Source organism: Mustela lutreola, chromosome 8 (genome assembly GCF_030435805.1).
Source record: "Mustela lutreola isolate mMusLut2 chromosome 8, mMusLut2.pri, whole genome shotgun sequence".
Lineage (NCBI taxonomy): Eukaryota > Metazoa > Chordata > Mammalia > Carnivora > Mustelidae > Mustela > Mustela lutreola.
This window is the reverse complement of record NC_081297.1, coordinates 105,604,803-105,618,052: the sequence shown is the minus strand read 5'-3', so window position 1 is coordinate 105,618,052 and position 13,250 is coordinate 105,604,803. Positions and strand designations below refer to the sequence as shown.

Here is a 13,250-nt window from a genome sequence, read left to right as displayed (position 1 = left end):
TCGCGGAGGAGCAAGGGGGCGCTAGGGAAGGGAACTGGGTTGCGACGGTCCGGCGAGAAAGAGCTGGGGTGCGGGGAAGTTGGGGAGCAAAGCCCGCTAGGTGTCCGAGTAGGGTAAGGCCGCACCGACCGGGTCCGTTAGAAAAGAAGGGAACCGGGGAGGAGAGCAATTGTCGGGCGGATCCCCGGACGGAGGGCTAAGGTTGTGTGGAAGGCGCTGCTCCCGGGATGGCGACCGCAGATATTTCGGCCCCGGCCTCCAGCGGCCTCTCGCCCAAGGAAGAAGGGGAGCTAGAAGATGGGGAAATCAGCGACGACGATAACAACAGCCAGATACGGAGCCGGAGCAGCAGCAGCAGCAGTGGCGGCGGGCTGTTGCCGTATCCGCGGCGAAGGCCTCCTCACCCGGCCCGGGGCGGTGGATCTGGCGGAGGCGGTGGCTCCTCCTCGTCGTCGTCCTCTTCTCAGCAGCAGTTGAGGAATTTCTCACGCTCGCGGCACGCGTCGGAGCGGGGCCACCTCAGGGGACACAGCAGCTACCGACCCAAAGAGCCGTTCCGGTCTCACCCGCCCTCCGTACGGATGCCTTCGAGCTCACTGTCCGAAAGCAGCCCCCGGCCGTCCTTTTGGGAACGGAGCCACATCGCCTTGGACCGTTTCCGCTTTCGAGGCAGGCCTTACCGGGGTGGAAGTCGCTGGAGTCGGGGGCGAGGAGGGGGTGAGCGAGGAGGCAAGCCGGGGGGCAGACCTCCTCTGGGAGGAGCAGGATCCGGATTCAGCAGCAGTCAGAGCTGGCGAGAGCCCTCTCCACCTCGGAAGAGTTGTATCCTTAACGTGGCGGTCCGCCCTGGGTGTGTCACTTACTAAAGTTCCCTTTAGCGTCATTATTAGGTCTATGAGATGAGTAACTTTTCTGAACCATCAGAACCGCTTATTTGTCACTGTGTCAGTATACTTTTAAGTTGTTCTTTGGTAGTCTCCGTGTGTCACACTATATAGACCTGTTTCTTAAGGTGTTTGTGTGTGTGTGTATTGCTTTTTAACATTAAGGTATTACGGATTGGGGACAGGTTAGTGAGATCAGATTTGCAATAGTACATCGGAAAGCCAGGTTTCAATAGTATTTACTTTCACCGGTACAAGAACTTTGTTTTTAATGTAAGGTTGACTTAGATTGTTAGAAGGAGAGAAAGAAATCATAAACGATTTGGGGAATACTGTTGCTTATACAGTATTGAACTCTGACATTGAAAATTGTGAAGTTCCATTCTACATAATGCTATAGTTTTTATTCGTGATTCTGCTTTTACCTTTCCTGATTAATTTTTACACATGCTGCCTTTTAAAGTGGGGGAGGGGAGAAAGATCCGTATCTTTACCAACTCTGTTGAATTCATACAACCTTCTGCAAAACTTTACCTCCTTCTTTATTTCTTATGTTCAGTTTTTGAACATTTTATAACTCAAATGTAGGTTAGAGAAAGATAAACACTATTTTAATTTCAATACATTGAAAGCCATGGAGTGTATGAAAGGGTGAGATTATGGGGAGATTGAAAGGAAAATAGCAAAAATATCTGATTTTTGTTGTCTCTAATCCCATTATCTGTAATTCTTAAGTTTACTTAAAATTTATACTGGGGAATCAGTCATCTGAAGGTTTGCTAGGTTATGATGGGTTTTGTAGACCTAGGTTTTATTTCATGATAACTGCATAAAAATCATAAGTACAGTTATTATTGGTTGTAATTTCTATGGTATGTTGATTTTTTAACATATTATGTATGAAACTTAACATGTAATGACATTTGTTTGGGATACATTCAACATTATTTTTATAGAATACTTAGGATCAAATGGTCTTTTCCAGATGACAGAATAACAAATGGGCAAGAAATGTAAGTTTAGGTACAAAGTGGCAGTTTCTGGTGCTAGTGCCCCGAAAAAACTTAATTTTGCAACCAAAAGTTGGATTAGGAGCACCTAGTATTGTTTCAAAGAAAATCAAGTAGGGATTTAACTTTTAAAAAGATAAATGATGTTCTTTCAAAAGAACTCTGCCCAAGATATTTTTTTAATGAAGGATTTGTTAGTTGTTGATTCTGATTCTAAAAAGAGGCTGCTTCAGCACATATATATATTTTTAAGAACATAAAAGAGGAAGCTTAGAATTTGTGTTGGAGAGACAGATGTGAATAAATATAGTTTAATAAATATATAGTTTAATGTAAAAACTTCAAAATGAGATACGTATAAAGTACTCTGGGAGCAGAGTTTTTTCTTCATTTAATCTGTATTAGAGAAGGTGGTGATGAGGGAATTTGCTTAGCTCCTGCCTTTGCCTTCTTTCTGTCCATTCATTCAATACCAGTTCGGTCTTTGCCATATGTATACTTGTTAATTGTTAAGCTTATATGTTTCTTTTAATAAACAGGCGTATGATGTGAAAAAAGTACAGAGATATATCTAATCCGATTTCTGTAGTAACTTAGCAGAAATGAGCTCTCTTGCTCTTTCTTTTCTATAGATGCTGCACTTGAGAAAAGGATGGTTGTTTTGATCCTCTGCTCATTTAATCCATCCTAGAGGTGGTATCTTTGTAAGAATTTGTGAAGGAAAACATAGTTTTCAGCTACTCTTATATAATGTGAGCTAACAAAATTTGTAATACAAAATTTTATTAATTTAAATTCCTTAATACCAAGACTGTATTCAGGCTTATTCGTATATCCACTGTGCACTTACAATAATGACAGTTTTATTTTATAAATAATTATTTTAAGAAAGAATAAGAGTTGTGGGGCACCTGGCTAGGCCAGTCAGTAGAGGATGTGACTCTTGATCTTGGGGTTGTGAGTTCAAGCCTCATATTGGAGGTGGAGTTTCCAAAAAAAAAAAAAAAAGAAAAGAAAAGAAAAGAAAGAATAAGGGATATACTGTGGTTCATTTCCATAATCTAGAAGTGAAGTAACATGGGTAGTAGTATTTGTTTCTTTGTTTTTGACTTATTTTTCTGTAATGATTAAGGTAAGCTAGGTGCAGCTTTAAAGAAATAAAATGAACCACTCAGGACACCTGGGTGGCTCAGTCGGTTAAGCTGCTGCCTTCTGCTCCGGCCGGCCATGATCCCAAGATCCTGGGATCGAGGCCCACATGGAGCCTTCTTGCTCAGTGGGGAGCTGGCTTCTCTCTCTGCCTCTGCCTGCCACTCTGCCTCCTTGTGCTCACTCTCTCTCTGACAAATAAATAAAATCTTAAAAAAAAAAAAACCAAAAAACAGATTCCGATGTGGCACTTATTTCCATTATCATTCATTTAAAATTTTTCTTAGTGATAGACACTTTGTCAACCCCTCTTAGCATATGTTTCCTTTGGTTGATTACTGTTTTAAACTTTCTAATATGAGAGGTAACATAATTAGGCCAGTGTCTCTCATCAGTAGAAAGTCATTTTCATCTGCAGTTGGAAAGCGTTTTTTTTTTTTAAACCAGATTTCACTTAGAAATTACATCTTAACTAGTTTAAAATTAAATCTTCTCTAAGTGTTGGTTTCATCCTAGTTGTCCTGTATTAGACAGAAATAGGAGATCTTATTTAGCCTTGACAGAGATTAGTTACAGTTGTAACTCCGTTGCTTTTCCTCATTTATCTGTCTTTTCTGTTAGTGTATTGAATCTTTTCTCTCTATAAATCTTGTCAAAGTCTTCAGTTTTATTTTTTTTAAATCACTGGTTCTGCCTTTCGATGGCTCCATTGAAAAGTGATGTGTAGATGAGGATAATTGCAGAATTTATGTATAAAGTATATAATGGTGAGGGGAGCAAGTGATGCTCTGGCTTCAGATAGGAGGTTCATTTGAATTTTAGATTGGGGTCAGTTTGAAGAACAGAAAAACCTAAATATAAAGCTGTGCATAAATTGAACGGGGCAAATGTGAGATTGGAAAGGAAGTACAGGTCAAATGAAGGCATTGTATGCCATTGTAAGTATTTTGGATTCTGTTCTTAATGAGATTTAAACAAGGGGACAGATCTGATCAGATTTGTCTTCTAGATACATTAGTTCAGCAGCAGAGTAGGGGATGGCTTGTGGAAGATAAGACCCAGAATATCTATGATGAGGCCAAACTTCTTGTATTACGTAAAATACAGGAGTGCACTAGAATGCTCAAAAGGAAAAGTGAAAGAGGCTAAATAGTGAGAACACCATTATTATAGGAGTTGGAAAGGAGTCATGTCTTAAAGGAAGATAGAATGTAGGGAAAAAAGAGTGGAGTTAGAAAATCCAAGAGAGAAGTTGTTTGCAGTGTCCAAAGCTGCGGAGAAGTCAGGTAAAATAGTTTGAAAACATGGTGGATAAACAAACTCAGCTGGCAGAAGCCAGATTCTGTTTGGTTGAAGAATTAAGACAGGTTATGAGAGACTGACTAATACTGTTTGAAGAAACTTGCCTCTGAAGAGCTTAGGTCACAGAATCAGAGGTTTACTAAAACAGTTTTGTTGCAGAACTGGTTTCTTTTTTTTAAAGATTTTTCATTTGTTTATTTGACAGAGATCACAAGTAGACAGAGGCAGGGAGAGAGAGAGAGGGAAGCAGGCTCCCCGCTGAGCAGAGAGCCCGATTCGGGACTTGATCCCAGGACCCTGAGATCATGACCTGAGCCGAAGGAAGAGGATTAACCCACTGAGCCACCCAGGTGCCCCATTGTTGCAGAACTGTTAAGATTTTCAGTTGTAATGCTAGTTTAGTTTCTGGAGTTAATGGTGGTGAAAAAAAATTTGGTGGTGATTCCCATTCTTTCTATTAGTCATCAGGGAAATTTTAAAATATCTGAAGGTTGATTGGTACTGTAGGTTATTAAACAGAGGAACCATCTTTAGGGAACTGTAATGATATCCTAGCCAGTTTCCATAAGTGACATATTGTCACATAAAGTACTTGTCTTTAAATCTTGTTAATTTGTAGGCTGGAGAAGTGAGGTGTAACAATTTTTGCCAGTGTGAATTATTTTGAGTAAAAATTATAGTTTGGAATTTTGTAGCCATTTATTTCTAAGGAAAAAGTTATGTTCGATGTATCACTGTGTTAGAGGAGGAAAACATTTTTTGGTAGTATTATTCCCTATCTTCAGAGACAAATTAGTTTATAAGGTATACATTTTGAATACTATGGAAGTTACTTTTTTAAAAATAATGTAATTCCCTCGTTTTTTGTTGTGCATATGTTGCATATTAGTATACTTGAGCTTCAAGATTCTTAGGTATTTGGTTTTTAAGAAAATGCTTCCTATTTATAAACTAGTTTTAACTATTAGTTGTCAGTGTTTTTACCTTCTTTTTTTAAATTTGAGACTTGAGAAGAAATGAATTCCTCCTCATTATCTGAAATGTAAATTACCCATATCTGACAAACCATTCTATTTCTCCTCTCTTCCTTTAGAAAGGAATCTTTAAGATACAGCTTATATAGGCTTTCCTGATAACAATGGAAGGAATGCTGCCCTAACCTAATTAGGTGGAATACCTGTAGGTACTGCTGATAATAACTGATACCAGTGATTTTCTTTTTTTTTTTTTTTTTAAGATTTTATTTATTTATTCGACAGAGAGAGATCACAAGTAGGCAGAGAGGAAGGCAGAGAAAGAGGAGGAAGCAGGCTCCCTGCTGAGCAGAGAGCCCGATGCGGGACTCGATCCCAGGATCCTGAGATCATGACCTGAGCCGAAGGCAGCGGGCTCAACCCACTGAGCCACCCAGGCGCCCCGATACCAGTGATTTTCTAAGTGGATTGTTCTGTATGGTTACTTGTTAAATTTGAAATATAGGCACATGTTACTTGTTAAATTTGAAATACAGGCACATTAAGAAATTGGGCATACAGTAAATGTAATTTAGTAATTAAAAATACTAACTCGTCTTTTTTGAAATACATGCTAAAAGGGAGATAAGTCATCTATAACCTAATGAGTTTTTATTAAATTTACTGGAAAATCTGCAGAAGCTGGTTTCCTTAATATGCTTTTCAGCCAAAAGTTTTGGAAGATCTCCATCAAGAAAACAAAATTATTCATCAAAAAGTGAAAACTGTGGAGAAGAAACTTTTGAAGACTTACTTTTGAAGTATAAGCAAATACAGTTGGAACTAGAATGCATCAATAAAGATGAAAAACTAGCTTTGAGTAGCAAAGAAGAGAACTTGCAGGAAGATGCTAAAACATTGAACTTTGAGGACCAAACAAGCACTGATAATGTCAGTATTACAAAAGACCCAAGTAAAGAAGTAGCTCCTGAGGAGAACACACAGGTCAAAACTTTTCAGGCATTTGAATTAAAACCACTCAGGCAAAAATTGACTTTACCAGGGGATAAGAACCGGTTGAAAAAAGTTAAAGATGGAACAAAACAGCTTTCCCTGAAATCTGACACTACTGAACCTAGTCAAGGTAATGAAATTAAAATTTTCAGTTAGTACTAAGATTCTTCTTTCTCGATGAGGTAACTAGTTATTTTGGTAGTGTGCTTCATTGAAATGATTTTAATACTTTATCTGTGAATTCTTTTTGCACTTTCTACATTGACATATTCAGTAATGATAGATTTAATTTCAATCTGATCTTTTTGTCCTTCTAATACAATTTTTAACATAAGTGTATCAGTGGACCTTCATTTCTTAACTTACAAAATGCTTTGGATATTTGTGATGTTAGATTTTTTGGAGGTATCCTTTGTTGGGTAGAAAGTTTTTATCCTTCCTTTTCCTTGTTTGAGATCTTCAGGATGAATGGATGTTGAAGTTTATCACATCTTTTTTCTTCATTGAGAAAAACATCTTATTTTTCCTCTTTAAATGTATTAGTATAATAGATTGTGTTAGTTAATTTTTTTTTTTTTTTAAAGATTTTATTTGTCAGAGACAGAGGGAGAGAGAGCGAGCGAGCACAGGCAGACAGAGAGGCAGGCAGAGGCAGAGGGAGAAGCAGGCTCTCTGCCGAGCAAGGAGCCTGATGTGGGACTCGATCCCAGGACCCTGGGATCATGACCTGAGCCGAAGGCAGCTGCTTAACCAACTGAGCCACCCAGGCGCCCCGTGTTAGTTAATTTTGTAGTGTTAAGCTACTCTTGTGTATTTAGGATAAATCCAGGTAGTTATTATGTCATTTTTGTACATCATGGATTTGATTTGTTAAATTTTTTCCATTTTTTATGAAGGTATAATTTATATGCAGTAAAATTTACCTTTTTTAGCATGTAGTGCTTTAAGTCTTGATAAATGCAGGCAGTTGGGTAACCATTGCCAGGCACCTCAATTAAGATCTAGAACAGTTTTGTTAACTCTCACAGATTGTCCATGCCCCTTTGTAATCAGTCCCTTCCTCCCTCACCCCACCATATAATTACTGATTGTTTTCATTCTCTATAGTTTTGCCTTTTCCAAAATGTCGTATAAATGGAATCATGCAGTATTATTGCCTTTTGATTCTAGCTTCCTTCATTTAGTTAGCATAATGTATTTGAGATTCATCATGTAGTTGTATATATCACTAGTTCATTATTGCTGAATGTGCCATTGTATAGTTATGGTACAATTTGTTTACCCATTTCCATTTGAGGATATTTGAGTTCTTCCAATTTGGGGCAGTAAAAAGTCTTCACAAATAAAGATTTGCTAATGTTTTATTTAGAATTTTTTTATCTGGGTTAAGAGCCTATAATTTTTATTCCTTTTTCCTTGCCAAGTTCTAGTATAAGGTTATGATGATGGTCAAAATGAGTTGGGGAATGGTTTCTTCTTTATTCTCAAGAATAAAGTTAAGAATTGGTCCTGGATTATTTGGTAGATATTATTGGTAGAAGTGTCTGGGTCTGGATGGAATTTTTTTCTGAGGAGGTTTATACTATTAACTGTTCATGCTTTTTATTTTTGGTTAATACAGTTTAGATAAATTTATTTTTCTAGTAATGTGTCTGATTCCTATAAGTTGTGAAATTTATTTAAAAAAATTATTATTATTATTTTTTTAAGATTTTGTTTGTTTATCTGACAGACCGAGATCACAAGTAGGCAGAGAGGCAGGCAGAGAGAGAGGAGGAAAGCAGGCTCCTTGAGGAGCAGAGACCCAATGCAGGCCTCGATCCCAGGACTCTGGGATCATGACCTGAGCCGAAGGCAGAGATTTTAACCCACTGAACCACCCAGGTGCCCCTATAAAAAAAATTCTTAAGAATCTCACTTTTTGGGGTGCCTGGGTGGCTCAATTGGTTAAGTGCTTTTGGCTCAGGTCATGATCTCAGGGTCCTGGGTCCCTGCTCAGCAGGGTGTGTTTCTCCCTCTCCCTGTATCCCCACTTCTCTCTCTCTCAAATAAATAAAATCTTAAAAAAGAAAAAAGTATCTCACTTTTCTATTATTTGCAGCATTTATAAATTATATCCCCCAGTTTTTAGTTTCCCTAGAAATAAGTACATAGCTTTTAAAACTGGTGGTGCCTGGATGGCTCAGCCCTTAAGCTAATAAGCCTTTGGCTCAGGTCATGATCCTAGGGTCCTGGGATTGACCCCCACATTGGGCTGGCTCCCTATTCAGCAGGAGACCTGCTTCTCTATCTCCCCCCCTCCCCCGCTTGTATTCTCATTCTCTCTCTCTCAGTTAAATAAATACATAAAACCTTAAAAAAAACAAAAACAAAAAACTTGTTAGTTTTCAGTCTCTCTCCTATTAAGATTGGTTTGGGTTTTGAAGTTTTTACTTTAGCTGTTTGTGATATATAATTTTTTCCCACACATTTCTAAATATTTCCTAATTTTTGTTTTTCTTTGACCTGTAGACTATTTGGAAGTATGTTTCTTAACTTCCAAACATGAAGCTTCTTTATAGTTTTTGTTACTGGTTTCTAAGTCAACCATACTGTCAGAGAAGGAGCTATTAGAGAAAGAATGAGAATATAGATATTGTCATATTTATTTGAGACTTGCTTTATTGTATGGTTGATTTTTTATAAGTGTTCTGTGTGTGTTTGAAAGGAATACATGGATTGTTAGATCAAACTTTTTATGTTCACATCTTTATTCATTTTTTGATCTGATTGATTTATTTCTGAAAGGTTTGTTAACATCAGCCACTATGGTGGTGGATTTATGGTTTTCAGTTTTTGTTTTAAATACTTTCAGGCTGAGGATTGACTCATTATTCTCTAGTTATGTTTCTGACTGAAAGACTTATCTTATGCCAATAGTTAACACCATCTTTCTTTCAATAAGTATAAATGCCTTGAATATTATTTTCCATTCTTTCAGTCTTTCCATATTCTCAAGTCTCAAATGTCAATTGTATATAGTATAGAACTAGATTTCTTTTGTAACTTAGTCTGACAGTCTTTGTCCTTTATTATAATATAGCTCATTTGCATTTATCATTATTACTGATAGTTGGATTTTTTTTGTTTTCTTTTTCTTTCATGCCTCTTTTGTGTTCCCCCCCTCCCCAATTACAATTTTTTTTTCCTTTTACTGGTTTGGAAGTTAGATATTAAGTTTCTTGTCTCATATTGTTTCCTTTCAGAATTGTAACATGAATTTTTCTTATCAGTGCTTAAAATTAATCAAGGTCTTTATCCTCTCCTGTACAAAGGCCAGTAATTTGCCTATCTTTGCTCATAATTTAACACTTTCTTCGCTCACTTTTCTATGGCTAGAATTTTTATCCTTAAAAGACATCTTTTAGAATTTAGATGTGTCTGCTGGATAGAAAACTTATCTGTTTGCCCTTTCTTTAAAGATAATTTTCTAGGGTTGGAATTCTACACTTGCTCTTAGCCAAAAGGCTGAGAGGCGATCTAGGTTTGGAATTCTGGATTGGCTAATTATATTCTCAACATATTAAAGATATTTTCTGGCTTCTATTATTGATTTTGGTGAAAAGTCAGCTGTCAGGCTTAATAGTTTCTAATTTGAAGTTAATTTATCTTCTTTCTCTGCTTGCTTTAAAAATCTAATTTTTGTTTCTGATATTCTTTTTTTTTTTTTTTTTTAAAGATTTTATTTATTTATTTGACAGAGATCACAAGTAGACAGAGAGGCAGGCAGAGAGAGAGAGAGGGAAGCAGGCTCCCTGCTGAGCAGAGAGCCTGATGCGGGGCTCGATCCCAGGACCCTGAGATCATGACCTGAGCCGAAGGCAGCGGCTTAACCCACTGAGCCACCCAGGCGCCCCTGTTTCTGATATTCTGTAGTTTATGATGTGTTGATTGTGATTTCTTTTTATTCAGAATAGCTTGCAATTTGTTGTGCTTCTTATTTTCATTGATCCTGAAAGATTGTCATCTTTTAAATGTTTTCTCATTCTCTTTTTTAGAATTATGTATGTATGTATATCAAATCATCTTACTTTATCTTCCATTTCTCTTAATTTCCTTTAAGTTTATATCTCTCTGTAAATCTGCTCCATTCTAAATAATTTCTTCTGATGCATCTCTCAGTTCATGGACTCTTTTTAGCTGTGTCTGATTTGTCTTAATTTCACCTATTGAATTTTAAATTCAGTTACAGTTTTTATTTTAGCTTTTTTTTTTTTTCAAATTACTTTGGTCAATTTTAGATTTTTCTGCTTATTTTTTCAAATTTATCTTTATTTCTTTAAGCATGTTAACCATAGGTTTGCTTTAGTTGTTTCTTTCCCTTGTTTGCTAATTTTCAGTAACTCAGTTTTTTATGGGTCTCATTTCTGGTTTCCATTTTTGATACCTTTTCTTGAATGCTTAGTGATTTTTTTTTTCTTTTCTTTTTCTCTTCCTTTTTTGTTTCTTAAGGTGCTTATTTTAGTTTCAGTTTTTTTTTGTGGGAATTTTTTGAGGCCTGGGACAAAGATGAATTTCCAAGAGAGTGGTTGCTTTTGCCACTGCCAGGCTTTATATTTTTGCTCTGGGACCGCTTTATATTTGAAGTTTTCAAGGCCTTCCATGTGTACATTGTATTGCAAACCTGAGTGGTGACTGTTTTTGGTTACATACTCTCAGGAACATGTTTTTTCTTCTTCAGTTTAGCACCATGATTCCAGGTAGGAAATTTCAAAAAGTATAACTCAGTGGGATAGAAAAAAAAACACAAATAACTATTATAGAGTATAAGAGTTATGTATGAAAGCCTGCAGTAATACAGGGAAAGGATCAAATATGTCTCCCTGGGTTTAGAAAGTTTTCATAGTGATGGAAATGTTTGATTTGTGGCTCAAAAAATTAGTCTTTTCAACTTGGGAAGTATGAAGGAAACAAATGAGCAGATAAAAAGCACAGAGAACTTTTAAAGGCTAATTGAGATTGATCTGAAATGGGGGCAGTGTGGGATATATGGTATGTTTCTTGGAGGAGTTGGATATAAACTTATAAAAGGGTAGATTGAAATCACATTGCAGAGGGCCTTGAATGTCTTGGCTAGGGAATATAGATTTTCTTAAATGTCAAGTGGGACATCAGATATTTTTAAATAGGAAAATTATGTTATCAGGTATCTGTTTTAGAAATGTAACTGACAGCAGTAAGGAAGAGGAGTTGGAAGAAAACCGAAAAAGCTAAAATTTTATCTGAATAAATTATATTGGTTAGTTTCTTCATATGCATCCTCTCCACCCCCTACTGTATGCTTTCCCCAGTCCTCAGCAAGACTCTCAGCTCTGCCATCAAGCATTTAAACTTTTAAGCATTTTTAGGAAATGCTTTTCCATTTCTTTCAACAACTCTTCTAAACCTTATTATTTTTTTCAGGCTTTTACTCCTATTCCTATTATTCCTATTGTTCAGCCTATGGGTGTACCTCCTATTTCAGGTGATCTGACTCAGCTTTCAGTTTCTCACTTTCTTACTGTAAACTTCTAACTGTATCGATTTTCACTTCATTTCATTTTTGTTTATGGCCACTTCGTATTAACCTGTATTCCTGGCTCTGACCTCTACCTTCTCTGAAACCTTGCCCCGTCTGTTGTTTATTTTGATTCATCTTTAACCACTTTCTCTTAAGGGGTTCTTAGTATAAACATATTTGCATTTTCCTTCCCAAAATGTAATCACTTTCTTGGATTTCTCCCAGTCTGTAGTCTCCCTTAACCTCTGTCTTTTCAACCAGACTCCTTGAAAAGCTGGTCCAGGCTGACTTTCCACTTTACCTCTCAATCCAACGCCATCTGCTTTTCTGCTCTTCACTGAAACTAGTCAGGGCAGAGTTACTTTGAAGTAATTACAAAATTAATTTTAATTTTCCTTCATTTTTTTATTTCATTCTTCCATTGATTCAGAAATTGAGCACCTTATTTCAGGCTTTGGGAAATCTATCCATGAACAGATTAGTAATTTATGCCTTCATGGGTTTGTGTTTCAGAAAGGGGGGAGAATAAATATGATTAGTAAAAAACAGTTATGGAAAAAAGTATAGCAGGGTAAGTAGAGGGATGGCAGATATAGATTGCAGTATTAATTAGTAATAAGGAGAGGCCTGAATTTGAAGGTGGGATTTTTAAAAAGGCTTTGAAGACCATGAGGGAATAGCCAAATGGATATGCGAGGGAAGAGCTTTCTAGGCACATAATAAATAGCTAGAGTAATGATTTTTTTTTTTTAAGATTTTATTTATTTATTTGACAGAAAGAGAGAGTGAGAGAGGGAACACAAGCAGGGGGAGAGGGAGAAGCAGGCTTCTTGCTGAGCAGGGAGCCCGATGCAGCCCTCAGTCCAAGGACTCTGGGATCATGACCTGAGCCAAGGCAGATGCCTAACAACTGAGCCACCCAGGTACCCCTAGAGTATTGATTTTCTCATTTTGGCCCTTGGACCAGCATTACCTGGAAACTTGATACAAATTCAAATGCTGGGGTGCCTGGGTGGCTCAGTTGGTTAAGCAGTCCGTTAAGGCTGCCTTGGGCTCATGTCCTGATCCCCGAGTCCGGGGATTAGCCTGTCATCCTTTGTCTACTCAGCCGGAAGTCTGTTTCTCCCTCTGCCCCTGACCCCACTTGTGCTAGCTCGCTCTCATGTGTGCGATCTCTCTTTCTAGCACATGTGCGATCTCTCTCAAATAAATAAAAATTGTTTAAAATTTAAAAAATAATGAAAAGAGAAAAATGCAAATGCTCAGGCCCTATCCTAGATCTACTGAATTGGAAACCCTGGAAGTGGGGCCCAAGAATCTGTATTTAACAAGCCTTCTTGTTGGGCGCCTGGGTGGCTCAGTGGGTTAAGCCACTGCCTTCGGCTCAGGTCATGATCTC

At 37.4% G+C, this 13,250-nt stretch overlaps 1 protein-coding gene across 1 annotated transcript in view; it reads left to right on the top strand.

The window, feature by feature from the left end:
- The first annotated feature begins 5 nt into the window (after window positions 1–5).
- The window catches only part of ZFC3H1 (zinc finger C3H1-type containing), a 54,290-nt gene continuing 41,045 nt past the window's right edge, over window positions 6–13,250 (top strand). The window contains exons 1-2 of the mRNA XM_059186330.1: window positions 6–822; window positions 6,026–6,442. Of these exons, the coding sequence (XP_059042313.1) occupies window positions 228–822; window positions 6,026–6,442 (1,012 nt within the window). The 5' untranslated portion in view covers window positions 6–227. The remainder of the gene's footprint in view (window positions 823–6,025; window positions 6,443–13,250) is intronic.